This window comes from Anolis carolinensis, chromosome 3, assembly GCF_035594765.1.
Source record: "Anolis carolinensis isolate JA03-04 chromosome 3, rAnoCar3.1.pri, whole genome shotgun sequence".
Classification (NCBI taxonomy): domain Eukaryota; kingdom Metazoa; phylum Chordata; class Lepidosauria; order Squamata; family Dactyloidae; genus Anolis; species Anolis carolinensis.
Window position 1 is genome coordinate 240,427,811 of NC_085843.1, and position 27,100 is coordinate 240,454,910.

The 27,100-nt window shown below is 38.3% G+C and overlaps 1 protein-coding gene across 7 annotated transcripts in view; it reads right to left on the minus strand.

The window, feature by feature from the left end:
- Window positions 1-555: 555 nt before the first annotated feature.
- The window catches only part of LOC100562938 (structural maintenance of chromosomes protein 6), a 33,590-nt gene continuing 7,045 nt past the window's right edge, over window positions 556-27,100 (minus strand). For 3 of the 7 annotated variants that reach the window (XM_062976491.1, XM_062976490.1, XM_062976494.1), the window contains 11 exons: window positions 24,389-24,435; window positions 23,271-23,435; window positions 22,561-22,678; window positions 21,306-21,356; window positions 12,218-12,295; window positions 9,865-9,921; window positions 8,831-8,890; window positions 7,105-7,169; window positions 4,647-4,725; window positions 3,702-3,757; window positions 556-858 (listed from right to left, as the gene is read on the minus strand). In XM_062976491.1, the coding sequence (XP_062832561.1) occupies window positions 642-858; window positions 3,702-3,757; window positions 4,647-4,725; window positions 7,105-7,169; window positions 8,831-8,890; window positions 9,865-9,921; window positions 12,218-12,295; window positions 21,306-21,356; window positions 22,561-22,678; window positions 23,271-23,435; window positions 24,389-24,435 (993 nt within the window). In that variant the 3' untranslated portion in view covers window positions 556-641. The remainder of the gene's footprint in view (window positions 859-3,701; window positions 3,758-4,646; window positions 4,726-7,104; window positions 7,170-8,830; window positions 8,891-9,864; window positions 9,922-12,217; window positions 12,296-21,305; window positions 21,357-22,560; window positions 22,679-23,270; window positions 23,436-24,388; window positions 24,436-27,100) is intronic. The other 4 variants (XM_062976495.1, XM_062976492.1, XM_062976496.1 and 1 more) reach the window with 4 other exon arrangements.

The following is a 27,100-nucleotide window of genomic DNA, read 5'->3' on the forward strand; positions in this document are numbered from 1 at the left end:
ATTTCTTGGGATCCTTGTGGTTTACTATCTGTCACCATTATCCTCATCACTTTAGGTCATGTGTATTCTAGACAGGAATTAAACTTACAAATGATAATAAACCCATGTAGTTAAAAACATTAAAAATATTTATCTTCTTATCCAAAAGTAAAGATTAAAACAGTATTAAACTAACAGCAAAATTAAAACCATTTGAAATATTACTTTAAAGCAAGCATTATTAACAAGTCACCTTTATAGTGTCATTAAAAACCTCTCTCTCGTTAATGATCAATTCCCTAATGCTTTCTGGAATACAAAGATCTTAGCCTGTCATCAAAAACGCAGGTAGGAGCCCTGTGCCATGTTTCCAGCTAATTTACCTGTGAAGTGCTTCCCCTGAATTCCTTACAGCTCAGGGAGGCTCATACAGGCAGGTAAGGTATTTCAAGTAAACCTAGACCTGAGTTGTACAGGACACCCTTAGTGTATGCTTCCTGTTTCATGGATCACAAATTGAGGCATCCAACAATGATGGTTAATAGTATGAAAAAATGTAGCTCAAATGTAGGAAAGTTGATAGGATATCAGCTTTATCCACAAACTCTGATGCATTATAATGACAGGCTTTCTCTATTCAGCATCTTCTTTCAGTTTGGAGATCAGTTTGGTAAGATTCCAGAACTGTGCATCTCCATATACGGCTGGATATAATAGCCCATGATCTGCCATGTAGAGTGGTGATATGCCTCTGTCATAGTTTGATTTGAAAGGCAGAAATGGAGAATGAAGAGGGTGACTAGAAACACCAGCAGGAGGATCACAAGCAGGAAGCCAACAAAGTGCCACAACACTTTGAAGATCCAGGCTATCCTTACCCTATGAAAGAATAAATAAATAAAAAAAGTAAATGTATAAATCATTGCACAAAGAGGAAAGCAGGTGAAAAAGCCTCCTCTTTTTTAGACATCCTAGTTTGTTGATAGGCTAAAATGCAGGCCTCAGTGGCTTGCAAAACCTTGCAGACTCATGAATATTTCTGTCTTTGAATAAAGGACAAGCAATGTCAAGGGTATTTAGCAGATGACACTAAAAGCACATTTGGGAGCCTGCTTCAAAATGTCTGAATGTATTAAAATTGGTAGGATTGTTTTTGCTAATGTACAAAAATGCAATAAATCACTTTTGCCTGAATAGGAATCTACATTCAATCTAATTAGGAATAGCATTCCAATTATAGTGGGGAAGAAAATTTGTTTAAGCATCAATTGTCAAAATAGCTTATAATGCACAAAGCAAGGGAGGATATCCAATTCTTTGGTTTGATGCAGGCTGAAATTTCAAATCATACATCTATCTTTACAACAATGATGCTCAGTAGAAAATGGCTTATGCATAATTTTACCCAAATATACTTCAGCAGACTACTATGGAAATGTGTCAGAATAATAAACACTTTGAAAGAACACACCAGTAAAGAGTAATAATACAACAAAATGCCTCTTTGTGCTGTCCCTTCCATGCCTGTTCAGTGATCAGATACTAATTTTTGTGTGTCTCAATGGTTAAGGTGGTATAAAAGCCATGTTACACACAAGCCTAAATTGGATTAATATGTTAAAATATGAGAAGTAGCATGCCTGGGAAAAGCAGGCATCAATGCTCTAGTCCACCTAGGTCAGAATTGTCATTTCTAACTGGCATCAGTTGTTTGCTAAGATCTCAGGTGGAATTATGTCTAACCACCTACTCACTCATTTTAATTTGAAAGACTCTTGCCTTTCCCAATAGGCTGAGAAAAACCAAATGACTCAGCCTCTCCTAGCTCTTCCTCATTAATAACCTTTGCCATCTTGACCACACACTGATGTTGCTTGGTCATGTGTGTTTCTTCTGTGAAATGCTGTGAAATCACTTGTAAAAACCTGATGCCTTGCTCTGTCCAACCTTAGTCACTTCCTACTTATTTATTTATTTTATGTCAAAAGCATTGCATAATAAATAAGTTTAAAAGCGATAAAATAAAGGAATCACAAACAGCTAAAGGTGGGCAATAGCAATCGAATTGTCCATAGCTTTAAACAACTTCTCCTCTGTGCATGAGGCAGGGCATTGTGGGCAAGCATACATATGAGTTGTTGTTTGTTCTGTTCCACAGTCACACAAAGTGGAGGATTCCTCCAGGTAGTGCTATCTTGCCAGGTTGTCTTTTGATCTGACCACTCCACTTCTCAGTCTATTTAGGGACTTCCAAGTTGCCCCATTCTTGGTTTGCCGCTGGAGGCAGACCCTTGTGGGGGGCCATCCAGTTGGGATTGCCTGGTATAGCTGTCCAGAAGGACACCTTTGCTGGCCTTGATAAAATGGTTTTTGACCATTTGTGAACAAAATGGTGTATTATTTAGTACCAGATATAGCTTATGTACAAAAACGCTGTATATGTGTTCAAGAGTCAAGAGAGTTTGGGTTTTGAATAAATGAACTTCTCAAGAAAAAGCCCTGAAGGGTGAAAAAGAATTTAAATGAGCAATATCTTTCCTAACCTTCCTAATTTCATTATTAATTCTTGCATGCGTACCTTAACTGAAAGAAGATACTCCATCTTTTCTCATCTGCACATGCTAATTCAACTATACTATATTAAAACAGCAAATGTTTCAAAACTGGAAAATTGTTAAAAACTTGCATGGCAAGAGCTCTTCACTGGTCCTTGATAAAATATGTATATCCTGCTCTATATCTAAATATCAATGTTATTCTTAATTAGTAATGTTAATACACTCATATTCAGCCATCAGTGTTTTCTGCTTAGTAGGACCAATGCAGGCTTTAAAAAAACCTATTTAAAACTAACATCACCTTCCCTCTGCTATGTGTCCTTCCTTGACACTTGCTACATTTTTTTATATCCTCTCTTTATTACTTCCAACAGTAATGGTATCCCATTCATTAGATCTTGCTAATAATATGTGTTCACTCATACCAGTTTATCACACATAGAAAGAGAAGCATCCTAGGATGCTTCTAGGATGCTTCCTCGATGGAGCCCATCAGATGGAATCATATGATGTAAGTCTACTTCTGGTGGGGCTTCATTGAGGAAGCATCCTGGTAGCATGCTAGGATGCTTCCCAGAGAACACGGGAGGCTTTTCTTATAGAGTATTTGCATTTCCTATAGAGTAAAACAAGAAAAATACATCACTACTAGCTGCATTTTTCAATCAATGCCAATTTTGGCACTTTGATTCCAGTGACGGCTCTACAACAAAACCTGTTAGAAAACATTTTGAACTGATGCCATTGGCATCTGAAATTTCATACTATAGGCCATATAATGTTTTCTGGGGTGATAGGTTGTTATCTTGTCAGGCATGTGTGGAAAGTTCTACAATGTTGATGAAGCTTTCAGTTCTGCATATCATTTTTCCTCGATGTAGTAGACCATGACGTTGTTGGGAATAATTCTGGCAACATAGATGCAACTGTAAATCCACCAATTGTGTACTTTCTAGTTAACCATAAGAGAAAAAGTTTAAAAATTGAATGTAAGATTTCAGCCAGTCTCCTGAAATAGTAATTTGATGGTTTTAAAAAGACTTTTTGTTCATATGAATCTAGTTGTTATTTCTGCAGATGCTTTCACAGGTAGAGGTTTATGGGATATTTTGTAAAGATGGCAATCATAAATGTTAACAAGCAGTAAACATATTCTTCACTAACCTACCACCACAAAGCTGCTTCTTCACAGAATTTTCTTCTTTCCGTATTTTTTCTTCCTGTAGAAAAAAAGAAATTTGTATGTGTAAATTTGTTTGCATGCCATTGCAAATATTTCAGAACTACTTCTCTGTGCGACTCCATAATGAAGTGAGCAGATTGTGTTAGTTGTGTATAATGCAATTTATTTCCCAATGAAATGCTAGAGTGTTTATGCTGGCAAACTATAGCATGGACTTGTGCCATTCCTTAATTGTTGTGATATAAACATACCATATCAGCTTCAGGAATATCTGTGACTGTTTTAAGCACACAATGTCATGGGAAAATAAGACAAGCCCTGCTGGGCCAATCAAAACTCTATTTATTCTTGCATCCTGTTTGCTTCAGCCTCTAAACAGGTACCTCTGTTTCAAGCAAGGTATATGGATAAAGTCCTCTTCTGTTAGTTTTCATCAACAACTGGAAGTGGCATGCTGATCCTGAAGGTAATATATAACTATGTTGAATATCTATTGTGTGACATACCTCTGGCTTGGAGGAACTTTCTTGTAATATTTGCACAAGCAAAAATGCTCAAGCTCTGTCCTGGCACAAGAGCGAGGAGACAACAAGTACATTTCGCTCTTCTGCTTTGAAAGAATAGACCATGGGGTGGAAGTGATATTTCAACTCTTTAAATCAGCCATTTATCACACCTGATCCTTTTCCATCTCCTTCTCTTCAAAAAGGGTTCAATAATATCCTGTCCATCCCACATGTGCACAAAGTGCGACCAAGCAGCTCTTGCTGTCATCTAGTGTTGCTGGGCTCATTTGTAATAATTATGTTGATTTTTTTTTAACAAAACACAAAAACAAAACCAATCTTCTGATTGATGAACTAAATTTTGTGCTCAGAAGACTGACCAGATAGATTTCTCTGTATGGGTAAAACAAGGTTACTGACCAGTTCAGCCCTGGCTATTTCATACATCAAGCTCTTTGGATGTAGGTTCAAAAACTTGCCTTGAAACTTGATACGATGTCTGCAAGAATAAGAAAAGACTGGATTATTAGCACTTTTTGGAAAGGCGACATACAAATAAAGTACTTCAAATAATTGTACTTCAATCTATATATATATACTAGCTGTGCCCGGCCACGTGTTGCTGTGGCTGATGGGAATCATTTGTTGACCAGTTGGAATAGCAGTGAATAGCCTTGCAGTCTTAAAGTCTGGGTGTTTTCTCCTTACGTGAATCGTTGTTTTGTGAGCTGGAATACAATGGAATAGGTTTCCTGTTTGGAAGGCTGGGTATTTGCGTTGTAGGGAAATGGTTTTTTAGCCAATTTGAATGGCACTGAATAGCCTCGCTGTTTCAAAGACTGACTGCTTTCTACATAGGGGCATCCTTTCTTGGGCAGGGAGAATGAGACGAAGTAGCCTCATGGCTTGAAACCCTGAGGGTGTACTATGAAGGGGAAATCTTGCTTGGTTAGGCTGAACAGCACTGAATAGCCTTGCTATTTGGAAGCCTGGTTGTTTCCTGCCTGGGGGAATCCTTCGTTGGGAGGTGTTAGCTGGCCCTGTTGGTTTCCTTTCTGGAATGCCCATTTTCAGAGTGTTGTTCTTTATGTAATGTCCTGATTTTAGAGATTATATTGTTGCTTCCTGCCTGGGGGAATCCTTTGTTGGGAGGTGTTAGCTGGCCCAGTTGTTTCCTTTCTGGAATTTAGAGGCCTCCATCTAAAAAAAACCTAAACCCAAACATTGGGGCCTGGGGGCCTCCCTCCTTGGGGCCAGGGCGCTTCCCGGCCTTGAGGCGTTTATCTCCCAAAGAAAAGTTAAAAGAAAGGAAACCTTGGTCCTTGCAGCCTCCCTCCGGCCTGGTGGGAGGCGGAGGTGCATCTTGGGGGGGAAGGTTTGGGCTCCGGCTCTCTCGTGGCCGGGGCCGCCCTGAGGCCAGCGGGGCACGGAGGAGCCTGCGATGGTCTTCATGGAGAGGGGGTGCCTTTCTGGAACCCCCCCCCCCCGCCTTCGGCTCTGCAGGCCTCCACATCCCAAAAAAAAAGAAAAGAAAGAAAAGAAACCTTGGGGCTTCACGGCCTCGGGAGGCTGAGGTGGGTCGGGCGGGGGCTCGCTCCGGCCTGTGGCGCATGGAGGAGGGGGCGCTTGGGGGGGGGGTTGTTCCACACCTGCTGGGGCCCTGGCCTGAGAATGTTTCCTCCGCGGCCCAACCGCGTGGAGGCCCCTCCTCCTCCGACCACCATGGGGCCTTCCAGCCAGGCTGACGGCTGGGGGTTTAAGGTCCCATGGAGGTTTTGGACGGGATTTTTTATTGTATCAACCTAGCGGCGTGGATGATGGGCTGTGTTGTCCAATTTCAAGGTTGGGGGCCCCGTAGTTTAGTTGTTTTGCTCGGTGCCGCGATGCCATCACTCTTTTATATATATATAGGCTGATTCTGGATTTTTCCAAAAAGAATAGCCTCTGTATCAACATTGAATGGCTAAGCCCGATAATATAAGGTAACATTATTTTGACATGTCAGACTATACATGAGGGATAAGAAATTATGCTCCATGTTGCTGATCTATAATCCCAATCACCCCACAACCTAGGATATGCTAATTAGGGCAGAGAGGAAATGTAGTCCAAAATCATTTGTGGATTCACATGTCCCTCACGCCTGCCAGGCATGATAGATGTAGAACTAACAGAAATATGCACTGGTAAATAATGATTTTTCTTTCACTTTGAGAGATTGTAGAAAGTTATTGCTGTAGTTTATTTCTTTTATTAAATCCATATTTTAATACATGTGAAAAATGGTGTTCATGATAAAGGAAAAGCAGACCTAACAACTATTTGACCAGATGTAACTACATCTGGGCCATGGCCTACCCAGATGTAACATAACTCTAGCAGCTATTACATGTCTGTGAAATTATAAATATGGCAGGAGGATTTGGCATAGCAGATACACCAGTCTATAAATTCAGGAAGTTGTGAGGGAAATGTGTTGATTGGGGAGGGGAAGTAGAATGAGATTGGGACTCTGGAGACAGGAAGTGGTCCAAGGCTAGGCAAAAATTGTCATCCCAGCAATAGGCTTGCATTTTAAAGGTCTATTCTGCTTTTGACTACTGGATGTTGGACTTACACCTGAGTCAGCCTCAACACAGGTTTATTAGGTGTGCCTTAAGAAAATTTTATGAATCCACCATTTTCTTGATCACTGGCAGAATAAAAAAAACAAGCCATCTCAGGTATTCCCACCTATCTTTTTCCTTCAGTAACATTACATGTGTTGCAGTCAAATCTGTAATTCTTACTAGCAGAATTACTATTGCTTCCATTCAGCTGACATGTTTCAAGATCTGACTATGGCTACAGGGGGAATTTCACTCATAGAGAGTCTTACTGAGTCTTGTCTTTCACAATTGCTGACAGCTCCTTCTTCAGGTTTTTCTCTCTGTCTTCAAGAACCTGAAAGCAAAACATCCAGCAAGTTCCCTTCAATAACTTTTTTCATCCCCCCTTGAGCAATATACTACATGCAATTTAAAGCCTAGGGCAGTTTTGTGATATATGATGGCATCCTTTCAGTGACATATGCAGGCTTAACTGAAAGTGACACCTGCATTTTCAATGTTTTTGGTCCTTGTAGAGCAGTGGTTCTCAACCTGTGGGTCCCCAGATGTTTTGGCCTTCAACTTCCCGGAAATTCTAACAGCTAGTAAACTGGCTTGGATTTCTGGGAGTTGTAGGCCAAAACACCTGGGGACTCACAAGTTTAAAACCACTGCTGTAGAGGGAGGACTTCACTGTTTTCACCCTGCAACAATTAAAACACCTGCTGTTCTCCATACCTCACTCACATTTGCTGGCCAGTGCAGATTGGAAGGCCTTGGAAAAAACATTTGTGTGCATATAAGTAGATGCTGGATGACAAAGGTATTCTCAGATCTTCTGGAGGACAATGGTTCTTACAGGAGAGTGATATATCATAGTTCTGCCTGGTCAGATTGTCTTCTGATGCAGGACCTTTGCATTTATGGCCTCTCTTGTAAGCAAGCTGATTCAAGTAGTCAGTAGACCTTCATAGGCATAACTGCTTATAGTGTTATGTTCTATAATATAGGACTATTATGAATGGCTTTTGTGTGTGTTTGCATGCAATAATCTGAATTTAATTGCTATAATTGCTATATCACCAAAGGGAAGTGCTTAAAATGAGGTGTAAGTTAGTAACTGGGTCATTTATGGACATAGCAACAAACATGGCAGACCCTTTCCCAGCGGGCCCACAGAGAAGCAGCTATGCTGTCAAGATCATTCATTGATTCCAATCAACTCAACCAGGAGCACTAGTTTCTTTTCAGATATTTAAGAATCACTGTCACGAATCTATTGTAACATGGAGTACTACAAACATTCAACAACGGAAGAAAAATGAATTCTTCTTGCTTGTTCTTTTTCTTTTCTTTTTCATAAGCTGTATAAGGCTTTCAAGATTCCGTCCAACAGAATAATGTATACTTTTATATCATTTTTAATCATCAGAGCTATAATATATGCTTGAACATTGTAGGAAATTACTACTGAACAATCCGGTATTGGATCTGGCTATACAGCTGCTCTATTAATTTACCCTTATTTACACTGATTACTAAGTCTTTCTGTTGAGCATAACAGAGATAATACAGTCAGACACCTTGATGTCATGCCTTGATGGCTATGATTTTAATTTTTAAAATTAATTAAGTTTTGTTGGGTTTTTGCACCACCAAATATTATAGTACTTGTAAAAGCTTATCCATTCCCATCACCAGTATGGATTTTTATTCCCAGGTTGTCCTCTTTTTAGTATTTGCTTTGGTGTTTTTGTTCAGTATGAAAAGGCACCCAATATACCACAATTCCTCTGTTGCTACCCTTGAGTAAAATTAAATCTAAATATCCTGAATTGGAAAATCTCATAAAACCATCATTTGGGCTTATTAAACAATGAATCTTGTGCATATTTAATTAGACTGTGTTTAATTTGGTTTACTTTCTAGCAAGCGTGTTTAGGACTGCAGTCTAAATTATGCACCTGCTGGTGTTTACATTGAATCCTTCAACAGGTTAGCATTTCACACAGGTACCTGTATTTTCCCTTGGTATTCTTGTATATACTCTTCTAGCTCTCTGATTTGGTGCTTCATCTGAAAAAGAAACATATTTGTTCCACATCCTTCTAATGCCCCATGCTTTCAATTGCTGTTTTGCAAAATTGGCAGCTCCTGCTCCTTGGTGTAATCACTAGCATATTCCACATGTATCCTTACTGTGGGGAAGCTAGGGATATTGAAAAACAATCTCACCAATGTCTCAATTTTGGTTTTTAAAAAGGTTGCTTGAAATGATTACTTGTCCTGTTAACTCCCCCCCTCCATCAGTTTGGCTTTGAACACGAGATTGAGACACTAAGCAGTTTTTGGTGACATTTTTCATTTTTCTCTGTGCAAACTTCTGTCCCCTCAGCTTCTAAAGCTAGTCACAGACAGTGAACAAACAGGAAAAGGCTATCTGATTAATTGCAAAGATGTAACCAAAACATATAACCAAGTCATCCAATACTACAACTTTTACAAGTCTACTCAACAGAGCAATCACGATTGTATTTACATTTTGTGCATTTTACAGAAAACAATCAAAATTTATCCATGATCCATGAAATACATGAGAAAATTCCTCAACATTCCAGGGCAAGGATAAATGAGGGAGAAGAATAGTTGACTCATTTCTGAGGCAAGGACAAACCAAGCCAGAATTTATATCCATATAAAAAGCACATTTAAAAGTCATCACTTGAGACAATGTCAAAAGGCAAAGCACAGCCAACAAGTGATCTCCAAACAGCTTCATGCTTGCTCCAAGGTTTGATCAAGTTTTTGAAACATTTCTTGATCATCCTTGGGAAGTGGAGATTGAGCATCAAAAATAACACATTTTGTGTTTTCTCCCATAAGGAGGAAGAAGTGGTGGACTAAGCAGAAGTTTCTATGCACTCCAAGATTAAAGCTATGCATATTAAAATCTAATTGATTTCAAAGGGAATGTTAATTGAAATCAGAGGAACCCAGACCTGATTGACATTAGCTGTACTGTGTTCAACATATACAATAATTAAATTTACCTTTGTGAAAACGTCATCTTCCTCCACACAGATCAGTTTGCATTCCTGAAGTTCCCTCTAATTAAAAGAAAACCAACACTTGGGATATCTCAAAAGCAAGTGGCAATCATAGTTTTCTTATCCACTCTTGATAGGAGAAAGAGTCCCATACATGATATGATTGAACCAAGATCTTTAACATAATGAATTTAAAATTGTTGCTTTGTAATAAAATTATTCTTCATTTTGATAGGTCTTTTGCTAGAAATGCTGCTTCTTCCATATGAGGCTGTTATCATTCTAATATTCTGCCTCGTTTAATTTAATTTCACAATTCTCTTCAACTGGAAGTATTTTCATTTTAATTTTCCACTTTTTTTATAACTGCAGAAACTGCAACAAGGAAGGAAAGGTGGAATAATTTCATAATAGTTGTACTCGAATGTACTGGAATGTTGGTATGGGGAAAAAATCATTCCAAATAGACTTGCCCTTCATCCATATTACTGGCATCAAAAGGTATGGCAGTCATATATAAATTATTTATATCCACATCTCCTTGGAGAAACCTGGACAAAGCAGTGTAAAATTATAAGAAACTGGATTGAATAATAGATGAAGTTTCTAAAACAATGTGACAGTATTTTGAAAATATGAATTAAATTCTAAATTCTCTCAGGATGAAAGGAGTGTTGTACACATGGCAAACACAGGTGCTAGATCAGGCAGAGTTTAGTAAAGAGTTAGATTAGAAAGGAATAATTTCTCTGGAATCCCATATAATGAGGTGACAGTGATGTAGCAAAAGGTAGAATTTGGCATCCTTATTAGTGGGCAGCTATTACCAACAGTACTGTGGAATTCAAAGAGGCACAAATGGAGGGAGAAATGGAGAAACATGTCAAGAGGAAGGCACATCAAGCCAACCCTTGTCGGGAATGCCTTCTATATGAAAATCAATGTCTTCACTACAAAAGAACATGCAGATCAAGAACAGGTCTCTACAGTCACCTACAGACCCAATGCCAAGACCCTGCACTTAGAAGGCTGTCATACTCAGCCACGAGTGATAACCTATGATGATTGGTGGGTGTATCTACACTGTAGAATGAATGCAGTTTGACACCACTCTAACTGCCATACTATGGTGAGGCACCAGCACTTTGGCAGAGAAGGCTAAAATCCTTGTAAAACTAAAGCGTTTAGTCATGCAATTAAAGTGGTATCAAGCTGCATTCATTCTTCAGTGCAAATATACTGCACGGATTCATGCAGTGACAGCATAAAAAAGTGGTTCTCAACTTGTGGGTTCTCAGATGTTTTGGCCTTTTACTCCCAGAAATCCTAACAGCTGATAAACTGGCTGGGATTTCTGGGAGTTTTAGGCCAAAGAACCTGGGGACCCACAGGTTGAGAATCACTGGCATAAATCCATTCTGGGTCCAATCCTTGAATCCAAGGTACTGAACCTGTTCTGGGAATATGGTCCAATGCCTTGGATAGTGCTTTAGAATTTAAACTATAATGCAGACACTACTATTTTCTTTTAGTGGCCAAAGTAGAGACGTGTGACTTTTCTCAGGAAAGGTTTCCTTGTTTTCAGAAATACCACATCATATATTTAAAACAATTTTCATGGATAGTTAATTAACAGCTTATTCTGTAGTAAAATCAGGGAACACTTTTTTTTTTTACAATTACACCTGCCATGTGTCATGATCAGCAGTTTGGTGGTTGTAGTATAGCTGCTGTGGAATGTTTGGAAGGGGTTAACCTCCCTCCTGTTTGTAAGAGGTCTGATTGATCTTCCCAGAAAGGATTCACAGTAATCATTTGGGAGATCTGTTGAAATGGAATCAGCTAAATAAAGAGCTTTGCAAGAGACTGCTCTTCAGAAAAGTATCCATTGTATTATGATGTGGATTCTGGCTGTTTTCCCCTAGGTTGTGTGGATCCTGATATATTGTTTTTTGCCTTGATGAACCCTGTTGTGGCTGTGTGCTCATTAAACTGAAACCTTGTGTTAGAATGTGGACTGATTTCCAGATTGGAATACAGTTGAGCTACTGGGTAATGGACATTGGCTTACATGAAGTACTTAATACTATTTTGAGAACTTTGTTTGTCATGGATCTTGGGACTTTGTTTGATAAATTCAGCCATGGACTATCTTTATGTTTTGTAGTCAGATATTGAAGAGACTAAGTGTTTAAGTTATTTCTTTCAGTAAAATGGGTTTTTATACAAACTGAATGTTGCTTTGGTTAAACTCTACCCGCATTACTGGGAAGAGCCCTGGAACATGACTCCATGGACATATATCTTACTTTGTTCTAAGTTTTTTTTAATCAAACCTGTTTCTACATTTACTCACCTGTAGTTTATTGACATTACAGTAGAGCTGCAGGTAACTTTGCTGGTTGATCTCTTTGGATGCTATCAAAGCTGAACTCTAGTGTTGGGCACAAAGGTGCAGAAATACTCAAGATTCAGCTCTCCAATATGTAACATGCAGCCCAATATATTTCTTACATATTCAGTGGCTTAGGGCCCAAGTCAGATATTATTCTAATTTCTAATTTTCTCTATGCAATCAATCAATAGCAATTGCAATTGGGTGATTTACCATTGGAAAAAATTAATAGAAAAGGCATGTTTATCCTCTTCAAGAGACTACATCTCTCAGCTTCAGGTATACAGTATGACCACTTCCTCCTGTACACAGGAACATGTTTCAAGACCAGTATCCCCATCTCTGTTGATGCCTGAAACCACAGCTGATAGTGAATCCCATATTTTAACTATATTTTGGCAGACTGTATACCACAGAATAGCACTGGAAGACTTAGAGAAGCACAGACATGTTCCTGGTAAGAAAATATTTTTGTAGCATGACTAAGTGAAATCATGGATATTGAGTCCATAGATAAGGGGGACCATTCCGTACCCAAGCTGGGATGTTTATAAAAATCTGTAGGCTATCTTAACCATTGATTTACCATACATTTGGTTCGACTTTACATATCATTAAGTTTTACCAAGTTTGACATGACCATTAGGCAGAGTGAGGTGGTTGCTTCAAACCTCAAATTTTGGGGAAAACAGCAAACTTTCATGGACTGTTCTTTAGTTTATTTTATATTTTTACTATCAAGGATGGAGTGGAGGACTTCCGGTTGGAGCTGAGGAGAGAAAGCCGCATGGAGCCTCAGCTCCGTGCATCGGAGATAGACGGTGAGGGGAAAGGTTATCTTCACCCCTCAAATTCCTCATCTTTGGGCGAGACAAAGAGAGGAGAGTGTCTGCCGGCAAAGAGCATCTCAAATGGAAAGCTCGAAGGCACAGAGAAATCCTCCCGTCTCCACGATCTCTCCGCATAAGGCTCCAACTCTTCTTCTCTTAAGTAAGCACATGATTTACGTTTATTTGATTTAGCACTGAGCACTGAAGCTATAAATAAGTTCCTTTGACAATTAAAAGCTTGGACTTTTCCTGCTGGAGATAAGATAATTTGCTAAGCTAACTCCTTGAGAGACAAGAGCCTAAAAGTATTGTATTCCAAAGTTTAAAAGCTGCACTGTAATACTGTGCTGAAAGAGGCAGGTCGTAACAAAAGACTATGAATATGCATGCTACTGACCATGCCTGATAGGAGGCTTGATCCAGATGTCTCCAATCCAGAAGATGTATAGTTGCAAGGACTTTAATTGAACTAAGATTCAGAAGAATAATAATTGGATTAAAAGACACTGTTTTCCTCTTATGTTTGAGGTTTAACTATACCTATCCCCACCACCACCCATCTTGGCAGATTCCTATAAGCAGCACTCTCCGGAATAGTTGTTTTGTCTACAGAACTGAATGGCCTTGAACGGCCTTGAGCAAGAAGGAGGAGAGAGAAGGAGAGGAAAAGGAAAAAAAAAGTCAAGATCTAGATACAAAAAGGAGTGGGGGAAAAAATGGATAAACGTTCCCCCAAAGTGACGGGGCCAGGGATGAAAGGCCTGATATCATCTTATGCCACAGTCCCTGCAGCATCTGAAAAAATAAAAAAACAAGTCTCCACAGCAGCAGCAGCAGCAGCACCTGACCAAACCCTCCTGGAGATTAGATCAATGTTTGAAAATCTGACACAAGCAATAGGAGCAGTGCAGCAGGACTTACAAAAAATTGCTAATAGGCAAGACCAAATGGACAATAAACTTGCAAAACTGGACAAAGACCAAAAATCTGTTAAAAAAAGAGTGGAAAGACTGGAAGAGCAGAGTCAAACCTATGAAGACCACCATGAACAGGTCTTAGATGCCATAGCGATGCAAGAATTGAAAGCCTGTGAGTGCTCTTTGAGGATACGAGGTCTTAAGGAGGGCCTGGAAAGAGAAAGTCTCATCTCTTTCATTGCTAATATGTTGGCAGGGCTGCTGAAAGAGCAAGATCTGGACATTATTCATGCTTCAATTTCGTCTTGTTTCAGAATCAACTCAGCCTTCGCAAGACAAAAAAAAAAAAGTACCTAGGGACTGTATAGTACAATTTGTTGCCAAAACATTTAAGGAGATAGTGCTGAAAAAACAATATGAAACCCCAATTGTGATTGAGGGAAAGAAAATATTAATGATGAAGGAGATCCCGGGAAGGCTTCTTAGAAAAAGGAAAGAATTCAATGCACTGGTGGTTAAACTGAAGAACAAAGGCACCCCCTTTCGTTGGCTCTTCCCAAAGGGTGTCTCCTTCTACCATAAGTCAAAGAGACACTATATTACAGATGCAGGGAAGGTTGAACAGTTCCTAAGGAAATATGCCCAGGACTTTCCGGGGGGAGAACAACAGCTTGCAGGCGATGAGAGCCAGGGGCACAGAAGGGGTAAAGGGGTGCCACAGGAAAGGAAAGAGCGAAAGCAGAAGGAGCAGGAGGAAAATGAGAAGGAGGGCACCCAGACAGATGAAGAAAAAGAAGAGGAAGATGAAGTTGAAGAAGTGGAAGAAGATGAAAAAAGTGGGGGAACAGACTAACAAATAAAGGGACATTAAGAGTAATGAACTGATTATTGGGAAATACAATATGTTTCTTTTGCTGACTGGGATGGGGAATAGGTGGGGGGATGGGATTGAGTAGATTCAAATGTCTGTACAAAATTTAAAAATCATGTCTTGTAACATTAACGGTTTGAATAATGGCTATAAACGTAAGAAAGTGGTTCATTTCTTGCAGAAAATCAAATCAGACATAGTGTGTTTGGTTGAGACACATCTGATATACAAGGATAGTCAACTGTTAAAAAGAGAAAGGCTGGGCCATTTATTCACAGCATGTAACAGTAAAAAGACCAATGGAGTACTCTTTTATATAAAAAAAGAGCTGGCACCAGAGAAAATATTCTGTGATGAGGATGGCAGAATATTAATAATTAAAGTATATATACAAAAAGCCCCGGTACTATTAGTTGGAGTCTACGCACCAAACAACAAACAAAAACTGTTCTATAAAAAATTGACACGTATATTAGCAGAATATGGGGAAAAGGAAATGTTATGGATGGGGGATTTTAATGGAGTCATGGTGCCTAAAGAGGACAGAGATAGTAAAGTTAAAAAGGACAGGAAGGAAGGCCGACTCCCAGGATCCTTCCTAAGGGAAATTCAGTATTGGGAACTTTATGATATCTGGAGAGTCCACAATCCAACAAGGAAAGAGTATTCATACTATTCACATAGACATGGCACATCCTCAAGAATTGATCTGATATTTGGCACTAAGGAACTAGTGGGTAAAACAGAGAAGATTGAATTATTACCAAGAGTATTAGCCGACCATAATCCGATATTAATGAAATTAAGAGTGGGATATAAAAGAAACAGAGGCTGGAGAATGAATGATTATATTTTGAAAATTAAGTCACATAGGGAAAAAATTAGAATGGGGATTAATAATTACTTTAAGGACAATGCTAAAGAAGAAATGAAGGAGGGAATAGTCTGGGACGCTGGTAAAGCAGTAATTAGAGGGTTATTGATACAACAAAACTCGATCTGGTACAAAGGAAAAAATAAGGCCCAACTGGAGTTGTTATCAAAAATCAGGACAAAGGAATTAGAAATAGAAAAAGAAAAAGGTACAAAGACAAGACTACAAGGTGAACTAAAAAAATTGCACCAACAATACGAACAGCTAATTGCTAGTGAAATAGAAAGGAAAGTTATGTATAATAGATACAACTTTTTTGAAAATGCAAACAAACCAGGGAAATTATTAGCTTGGCAAATAAAAGATGCAAAGAAAAAACCATTGATAATGAGGTTAAAAAATAAAGGAGAAACTGTCACCGATTCACAACAGATACAAAAACTATTCGAAGAATATTATGCCAACTTATACAAAAAAACTCAGGGGGAGATTAAGACAATCTCCAAGTATGTGGAGGAGACAAACTTAGAACAAATTTCAGAAGCAATGAAAGCTGACTTAGACAAACAAATTACACCAGAGGAAGTAATCAGGACAATAAATATGGCTAAAGTAAATAAGTCCCCTGGGGCAGATGGACTTTCGACCCTATACTATAAAACGTTTAAGGAAGAGCTAGTACCACAGTTGGTGTCAGTGATGAATGTGGTCTTGAAAAAGGGGGAACTTCCAGAATCTTGGAAGGAATCCATAATTGTTTTAGTCCCTAAACAGGATAAAGATTTAGACTTAATTAAAAATTATAGACCAATATCATTGCTGAACTGCGATTACAAAATATTTGCCACTATATTGGCAAATAGAATTAAGCAAGCTCTAGCACAGATCATTCATAAAGACCAGGTGGGGTTTCTCCCAGGAAGACAAGTAAATCAAAACATCAGACTGATATTGAACACCCTGGAAGTAGCAGAAAAAGACCCAAATAGAGATTTGGCATTGTTCTTTATTGATGCAGAAAAAGCCTTTGACCATGTTAGATGGGATTATTTGGAAAAAGTGTTAGAAAAATTTGAAGTTGGCCACCAATTCAAAAGGGCAGTAGGGGCTATATACACTAATCAAAGAGCAAGGTTAAACATCAATGGTCAACTATCAGATTACATCGACATACAAAAAGGGACCAGACAAGGTTGCCCGCTGTCCCCACTATTATTTATTATGGGTCTGGAAATCTTAAATGTCAGAATAAGAGAAGAGAAGGAAATTACGGGTTTAAAGATCAGTGACCAAGAACTAAAAATTAGGGCTTATGCAGACGATATAGTCTGTATTCTAACTAACCCACTACAAAGTATTAAAAAAGTATTGGACATTATTCAAAGACATGGTGACATATCAGGATTTATTATAAACAAGGAAAAATCTAAGTTTTTAGTAAAAAATATAGATGCTAAAAGCTGTAAGAAACTGGAGGCCGCAGCAGACTGCGAGGTGATCCCAAAAGTAAAATATTTAGGTATATGGGTCACAAACAAAAATATCAATTTATTCCAGGATAATTACGTCAAAGTATGGGAAGACATTAAAAAAGATCTTACTAGATGGCAAATAATCCCACTAACATGGATGGGCAGAATTGCAGTAATAAAGATGATGGTACTCCCCAAAATGCTATTCCTGTTTCAAAATATACCCATTATCAAAGGAATAAATTTTTTTGAGAAATTGAAAAGAAAGATTACAGATTTTATTTGGGCTGGAAAAAGAGCGAGGATAGCATACCGGAATTTAATTGATGATAAAGGAAGAGGGGGGCTAAGCTTACCCGATCTAAGGACCTATTACGAGGCTGCAGCTCTGTCCTGGATGAAGGAATGGATAAAATTAGAAAATAAGACCCTATTAAATTTGGAAGGATATGAATTAAGATTCGGCTGGCATGCATATGTATGGTACGATGGAGACAAATTAAATAAAGACTTTAATAAACATATAATTAGAGGGGGACTATTAGACATTTGGAAAAAATATAGAAAAGGTATGGAACCGAAAACACCCCTTTGGTTGAGGCCATTAGAAGCAGTTATAAGACCAGCCTTAAGTGTAGAAACAAGAACATATAAAGAATACCTTATTAGAGAAAATGAAGAATGGAAATTAAAAGGGCGGGAAGAATTGGAGATTAATGATTGGTTTCGATATCACCAATTGCATGAAAGATATAAAAAAGATATGAGGGTTGGTTTCGCAACTAAAAAATCAGAACTGGAAAGAATATGGGAAAAGGGAAATAAAGGGTTAATATCCAGATTATACAAATACATATTAAGTTATAATATGGAGGATAATACAGTCAAGACAGTAATGATATCCTGGGCCAAGGACCTAGGTAGGCCAATAGAATTGGATAACTGGGAGTACCTATGGAACAAAGAATTCAAATTCACAATATCTGGATCAATTAGGGAGAATCAATATAAAATGTTTTATAGATGCTATATCACCCCAGCAACATTGGCAAAAATAGATAAATCACAACAAGGTATTTGCTGGAGGTGTAGGAAACAGAAAGTGGTGGACGTGTATGACCATACAGGCATTTTGGGACAAGGTAATTAAAGAGACTAATAAAATGCTACATAATAAGATTAAAAAAAGCCCAGGATTGTGTCTATTAGGTCTACATAGAGAAAACAATAACCAAAAGGACCAAGAAATATACCAATATAGCTTTGCGGCAGCAAGATTGGCAATAGCCAAAGACTGGAAAGGGGAAAAAGGTTTAACTAAAAAGGATTGGAGAGAAAGAATGCGGGAATATATGCTAATGGCCAAACTTACCAACAATAGGAAGAACAAAAGTAATGAGGACTTTTTAGAAACATGGAAGCTGGCCATAGCATATCTGAATAAGGAGTCAGTAACATAGAGGAGTTCCATTAGGAATTTAGGGTTACTATTAACAAGGATATATAAATTGGCTTAAAGGCTTCATAGTGCTTCAGGGTTGGAAGTCATGGTGAAGGGTGCACGGGTGTGGGGAAGGGGTTTTATTTTATGTGGGATAGGGGTTTTGGGTGCGTGCAGGGTTTGTTGTGTGTAATACGTTGTATGTTTTTGTTTTGTTTGAATATTAGGGTAAACTCTTATATTTAATTTCTAAAAAAAAAATAAAAATGAATAGAAACCTGGATTGAGAGTGGTGGATGACATGTGGAAAGAGCAGTTCTATATGTTTTGAGTAACAGATAATAATATGTACTGTGTTAGAATTGGCAGGCTGGTTGACTAATGTAGATAAGCATGTACATTTCAAAATGATTGTTATCTGACTATATTTGCGATAATTTGCTGTTTTGTTATGTAACGTTTCATTAATAAACTGTTTACCCACAAAAAAAAAAAAAAGGATGGAGTGGGATGCTACTAGGATTTTCTACCGATCAGAATAACTGTAGAATTATACACATCTCTTGACTTGAGGCTATGAAGGGAAAAAGCAAGAAATGCTTTTGGCTTTAGCTCAGCAGTGTGTCCTGCTGAAATTTAGAGGTCTAAATTTCATAACGAGTCACCTAAACACTCTCTATTAAATAATACTAATATTATTTCCAATAGAAATTAGATTAGAGAATAACTGCAAAACAAGGTAGTGAGAAAGCACCACAATCTGTCAAACTGAAGTCTTTCAGGCAGACCATTGACTTCTATGTCAAGTGAGCTCACAATTGAGAAATTCAGATACAAATGCTGTTTCCTGCCCACAGCTATTCAATAAAAGTTGAGCATTACATTGTCATTTTGAAAAACATTCTTTTTTCAGGACTGAACAAACACTAATGAGCCAGTATCAGCTCCCATTTGCTTTCAGTCTGGAAACTTAGCATAACTGCTCTTGCCCAGCATAGGGTAAAACTGCAGCATTAGGATTAGAGGGGCTCATTGTGATTTAGAAGCAAGCAACCACAAGACATTATGCAACTAATAACCACCACTGAGAGCTGTGTGTTCTCTCCAAAGGCTATTGGATAGCAACTTCCATCATCCTTAGTCAGCGAAGCTAATGGTGAGGGTCAATGGGGGCTGAAATACAACATTTTTTGGAGGCTGCACATTCCCTGTCTCTGCTTTACATGGATTTCATCAACCATGATTTATGTAAGTTGGCCTTAACTGAGTTAATTATCCTTTATCCAAAATGTTTGAGACTAGAAATGGGATTTCCTCCCAGGATTCTGGAATACCTGTATATGTCTATGCATACATCTCAACATATCTTGGAGATGGAACCTAAGTCTAAATTTCAAATTCATGTATATTTCAAATACATCATATACACATAGCCTGAAGACAATTTTATATAACTTTTAAAATAATTTTGTGCATGAAACAAAGTTTGTGTACACAGAACCATCAGAAAATGAAGGTGTCAGTATTCCAGCAACCCATGTGGATGTTGAGGTATTTCAGGTTTCAGAATAACAGATAAGGGATGCTCAACCTGTATGTACGTTCATACAGTGGGGTTCATCATGTGCAATGGCAGTCTCCTCTTTTGCCTATGTTTTAATTTTGTTGCTGCTGCTGTTTGGGTGTGGAAGTGTCCATTTTGCATTCTCTGCAATGCCACAAAACTGCAGGTAGTTGAAGGCATTACTGGGCAGGGTTGGAAGGAGCACAGGAAGCTGTCTTCCACTGACTTACAGTATCAATCCTTCTAGCTCCAAAGTGTCGGTAATAGCTAGCAGCAATTTTCAAGAAATTCAGGCAGGATTTTCGCCTTGTCTATTTAGGAATGCTGGAAATTGAACCTCAAATTATCTGCATGCAAAAGAGGCACCTGGCCACAGAGTTACAGCTCTGTTCTTTAGTAAGAAAAAGACAATGAAGAGTCTTCTGTCACCTCAGAGAATAGCAGGTTTTATTTGGTATAAACTTTCATGGACTGTGAAGTGGTCTGTAAACCATAAAAGCTTATGCTAAAACTTGTTAGGTTTTAAATTGACACAAAACTCTTTCTCATTTCTTTTTAATTGGAATTAGTCAGGAAAAATCTGCACATTGGCCCTTTTTTCTTGAAGGAAGATGGGAGAAAAAAGGAAGAAAAATACCAGGTAGATTCTGACATTATTCTGTTCTGGTCTACAGTAAGACTATAAAGTTCTCAGTGTGCCTGACTTCAAGTAAACGCGTTTACAACTATGATAACTAATTACTAGACTTGTTTTTAAAAGGAAAGCTAAGTTTCTTAAAATTATAACAAAATGCTGTGTAAAGTAATATATACAGGATGTTCAAGAGTCACTGGCTTCCCATTTCTGTTTGAAATGAATGCTTATATATTTGGGAAACTGCATGAGATCTCCAAGTTTGATATATTCAGAAAATGGCATAGGATCACTAGCCTTTTCCATTTGTTGGTTTTCTAGGAAACACAATATATCTTAGGTGATACCTTCAAAATATCACCGTAACATTTTAGCAGTACACTCTAAAAAATGCATGTTGACATTTTACCATCATATTCTATGAAGAAATGTGAGCCACCTCATACCTTCTCAGAAAGCATGAAGATTCTCAAATGCAAATTTTCCTTGTCTTTCTCCTATGGGAGAAAATTATCACAAATAGTCATTAAATTTTACATACAACTTTCAAAATAAAAGAAAGCACTCTCTTATGACACTAATGCATAAGTTCTACCAACTATGTTGATTTTCCCTTCAGCCTTTCAGTTTGAGAAAAAAAAGGCTTTTGCCATTATAGTCTGGATTGGCAGTTTCTCCTTGCATTGGAATTTGTAATAAGGTGAGTACATAACATTGATCACTGGAGCTAATCCTGTTTGATATTTGTAAATACAGCCATGCCCATAGCTGACATGGCCCCTCAGTTTCCCAGTCTTCCCAAGCTTAAAAGACATCTTGCCAGTCCATGGATACCAAGACTTTACATCCCACTGAGGACTGCAGGCGGAAAGACTAGAGCAATTCCTTGCAAACTAAACAATACTTTTGATAAACGTGAAGTCTGTAAACTATGCTTGAAAGGTACTTTGCACTTCAGATGTCTTAGGTGTCAACTTCTATCAATCTGCCCTAGCACGGTCAGCAGAAGGGATTAGGGGAGCTGAAGTCAAGCATCTCTAGAGACAAGGGCTGCCCATCTTTCTCTTAAATCATATGTAGACCTAGGCAGGAAATTAAAGGGACTGCACTGATCCCCTCGAAAGAATTTAGAAAAGGACATTACCATCATACATTTCATAGAAAAGTCACACACATAGATCAATTCTCTTGGATTATGTTAGGACTTTCTCCAGAAAAGATTTTTGAAGTCCCGAAAGGCTCCAGACTTCATTTGGTTCTTGTTTCAGTCAGCCATGGTTAGTACTTGAAGGGGGGGGGGGGGTCACCAAGTACTCCCCCAATTAAACTGAATTTAACATCAGTTTTTTTTCTAAAAGAAAGAAAGTGTACATGCAAAAAAAAACCCATAAAATATTTTGGAAAGAGTAAAATCTCATAGCAATTGGTCTTTTATTTGATACTGAAATGTCTCAACATGTCAAGGCATAATTTCCAACCTGCTACCTCTAGATATGTTGGACCACAGTGATAATGAGCATTGTAGCCCAGTACACCTGGAGGACTTTCAGCTTGAGGAAGACTCCATATAAAAATGACCAATATTATCTCCAAACATCACAGAAATATCCAAAATATATTTTGGGGTGTGTTTTGAGGGTCCCACATAATGTGTGTAAAAATTCAGTTTTATTTAGAATATTTATTTTCTTTATGACATACCAGCTTTTTAAGATACTGCTCCTCTGAAGATGTGGTTATGTTCTCTTCTTCATGATTTTTCCTTGCTGTTTCAATCTCTTTTTCTAAATAAGTTATTTTCTCTTCAGTGTGCTTTATCCTGTATAAGGTCAGAATAGCAATAACAATAATAATGGCAGCAATAACAGCAACAGTTTTCTTCTTATTATTATTGAAACGTTTTATTATTGAATTAATTACTGCAATTTAAAGAAAAAATATTGTACCTATCATCACAGCAGGGGAAGACTATGGCCAGATGGTTTATGCACCTGATCACTCAACTGTTCAAATGCTACATGTGGGATGAAATATTAAGGTGTTTGGTGTTGCTTCCTATTGTTCATTTGCTAACCAAGTTGGGTTGAACAACCTCTTAAATTAAGGGAAACTTCAAACAAAGTACTGTCTCCTGAAAGCTCTCATAAAGAAAAAATCGCAGTCTTCTGAAAAATATGGCACATGCTTACCTTAACTGGAATGCCACTGAACTGATTTCTGTCCTATGCCCTTGTCAAGTTTTGAGGGATTGGATGATAAGAAATTACTCAAATAAATACTTAGTTAAGCCTAAGTTGATACAGAATTCCAGCCAATGTTTGTACAAATAACTACATGTGATGAACTAATCTTCCATTCCTAGTGAAGAATCAATCAGTTAGTTACCCAGTGCCATGATTATTGCTATATACCTTTTGAGCTCAGCTTTCATGTTCCTCATAGTCACTTGCAGATCCCAAACATTTGCCTTGATGTTGTTCCCTTCATTAATGAGACAGTTGATTTGCTTTCTAAGCCATATATTCATATGCCTAGACTGGAAGACGGAGGCTCCTTTTGCTGCTATCCATGTTTCCCTTAAATAAGACAAAAAAGACCTAACTTACTAACTGCTGATATGGTACCTGGGAAGAAAATATATAGTGGGTATCTGCTGATGATAACTGCAGTGGCTAATCTTTTAAAATATCAAATAGGTCTGTGATTTGAGGGCTAGTTAGATTGATATGCCTGGAACTAATGTTAGCTATTTGAAAGTTACAATAAGGTCACATCTAGGCTGGCTGCTTAAGTCAGGGCTGTTCTGGAGCATTAAAGAGTTTTGTGTTTTACCCTTCAACACACCTTTGTTTTTTTAGCCTTTTAGATTTTATGTACATGCTTCTATGAAACTTTACCCCACTTATGTTGGTCTATGACCACAATGAAGATTTTGATTATGCTCCAGACTGGCTTGGAGCTACTGTGATGGTAGCCAGAGACATCTAGCCAAAACCACTGTAGTGCCATGGTGGCATCAGACCAACCAGCCAGACCAAGATTACATTGACCCTATTGGGCCATCATCTTGTCTGTGTCACCATTGCTACTCCCTGCTGATATCTACTGATGTCAGAATAAGGTTCCCACACAAACAGCAAAGAGGGGCTAGAACAACTCCCTGCTTCTTTCTGGTCACATGAGTGTCCTGATTTGACTTGGAGTTCTGTGGTTGGCAAGGAAAGGTGGTGGGGATACAAGGACAAATCACATCCTTCCTCTGCTCAGATTAGCACAGGCATAAGGTGATGGCAATTGTGTTTGTCTTGACAGGGCATCCAATCCAATGGTCCAGATGGCCACAATATTCAGAATGCTAGAATTTTCTGAAAACTCTGGAGTATCCATCAATTTTGTCTAAAGCTGGGCAATGTTGGGTTGGGAACAGAAAACCCAAGACAAGCCCCAAGATTCATTCTATGATCTTCCTGTTCCTACCATCACAGGCTTGCCAATTTTGTCCCTGTTCTCCTAGCATAAGGATACTTACCGGGTACTCTTGGTTCCTGTAGCAACAGCTACGCAAGTTTCAGAAATCTATGGGCAATAATAATAGGCTATTAATTGTTTTATTTTTTTTGCAAGTGAAACACTTATGATTCATTCAACTGCTTAGTTCATGTAAAAAAAAATAGTTATTTCCATATGTCACCATTACCAACAGATTTTATCACAAATATATGGTATTTTATGAATTGTCTTCAGACCAGGGCCGTAGCCAGAAAAAAAATTCGGAGGGGGTTTTGAAAATTTTGGGGAGGGGGGGTTTGAACCCCTAACACCCCCCCCCTCCCGGCTACAGACCTGTCAATATCTGCTTGAGATAGTGCCTGGAGTGGCTCTTAATTTTTTGTGTCTCATAGACTTAGCATGGGGATTTGGTTAACCAGTTAAAATTCATGAGTAAACCAGGTTTTTTTTTTAACCTGAAAAATTTTGGGGGTGGTTTGAACCCCCCCCCCCCCCCGGCTTCAGACAACATACAATTTTAATCTGGAGAAAGTAGAATACAACAGAGGAGTTGGAAGAAACGAGAGGCAATGGCTACAAGGGGTGTGCTGAGCAAATGCAGTGTCTGTGCTGCACAGTTCATGTTTTCCTGAGACTGAGTTCCACTATAGGACCAGTATATGTGTTTTGTATTGTCCCTAGTGTGCACCCCTCTCCATGCTTTCAAAGTGAGCCCATATCTGATTACCTGCCATATTTGGCATGGTGGGTTAGGAGATAGATGTGGCAGCAAAAATAACAAAACCTGGTCTAATTAGCAACTATGGTTGCTCACAAATATAATTCCCAATGCAATGCTTCTGGGATCCCAGTGCAAAATCAGTCTGGAGCAGTAACCTCAAAGATGCTATGGAAAAGTTAAAATGGTAACTTAGTACTTGGGTTCCCACACCTATCATCTAATTTTCATTTGCTCAGCAATTGGGGTATTGAGATCTAGCATTTTCTGCTAGCTAGAGGATTGGAACTTGGACTTTCTCAGGTCTTGAGCTGTTGACAATTTCTTAATGGTGCTGATCCTTCATACCAAGCTTGCCCTTCTGTGTTCAATAGGACTTTATTCCGGATCAGTCTGCATAGGATTTCCAGCCTTAAGCATTAATTGTGAGAATGATTATGAGCACCACACTTTTCTCCACTCAGATTTGAATATTTTCAGATTCCATAGTATTGTGTCAACACGCTTGCACTATTCATCTATTAGTAGCTGCCTTATAGCTGTATAGTGGGCCCTTGAAATAAACTGGAGTTTGGTTCCAGGACTCCCTGTGCTATATGCAATGGAGCAGTAAAATGGCATCTCTTATACAAAATGGCAGAATTAAGGTTTCTTTTATGAGTTTTTAAAATATTTTGAAGCCATGGGTGGTTGAATCCAGGGGCACAGAATCTGTGGGTATAGAGGGATGACTGTAAATGAAAACTAAGGTTTCCAGTCTATAGCTTCCAGTTTGAAAGAAGTCTCGCAACAAAGGTTTGAGTGATTTCAGAGGAGTATATGTAATGTATCCATGCTATGCAACACATGCAAATGTTTGAGTTACAAAGCATTTTCCCTTTTCTAAATTGGATACACTACAGTTAAGCCCCCCTACAGAGTTCCCACTTGAATGTAGGGAGAAAGTTACTTTGCAATATAATATGTCAAGTGGCCCTTATCTATCTGTCAAGAAGTATATTTACTCTCTAAGAAACCTGCTTTTTATTTTAAAATTTTAATTGCTGTTAAATGATTTTTTTAAAAAAACAGAGAGGATTATATATAACATGGCTGGCTTTAGGGTAAGGTAAATCAGAAGGAAAATTATCTGCATACTAATGTAACATAATTTATGATAACAGGGCTGGTCCATGACATTTTGCTGTCTGAGATGAAAAATCAAATGGCAGCTTCTGCATACCTTTTCAATGCAAGCTAAGTTCCCCCAAATAGCTAACATTTGTAATATGATATAGAAAATTCTGCAATTGTGTCTTTCAGCTTCTGGCAGTAGAACTCTAAAGACGTCAAATGAAATAACATTTTAACTATCCCTTTGTGAAGAAGTGTATAATTATATTTTGTTTATAGATGACATGTGTATTTGATTTTGTTTGAACAGTCAGGTTTGGCTAAGTTTAAAATAGTGAGTATTTGAGTTGATGATGTATGGGGGAAGGTAGCCATCTTAAGGCAGGTTACCATAGCAACAGGGGCGGAGCCAACCGCCGTTTGGAAAGGAAAAGGGGGAATGTTTTAAAAACCCAGGCAGTCTGTGATTTTCTAGTCACAGTGGAGGATCTGATTCTTGTGAGGAGAATCAGGTTGGCTCAAATAGAAGGATTTGAGTCAGATCTAAGTTGGACCAGACTAAGCAAGTTAGGTGACTTGTCTAGGGTCATTTATAGAGCCTGTGGATTAGGGAAAATTAATCCCAGGGGATCCAGGAGGATCAGGGTTTAGTGTAATCCAGAGAAAGAAATATTTTGAAAGTTTGACCACCTCATATCCGTTTGTAACCATTAAGCAAAGTGCCTTTAACAAGTTATATGAAACCATCAAGCTCTGTACCTGCAATAAACTTGTTTTGATTTTATTCAAATCAAGCCTCTGTCATACTCTTATATTAAGTTAAGCAACATCAACATCTGAAGTGGAACAAATAGAGAAAGCTTAAAAGAACCAGTGCCATCTGCCTGACGTCTCCTCCAT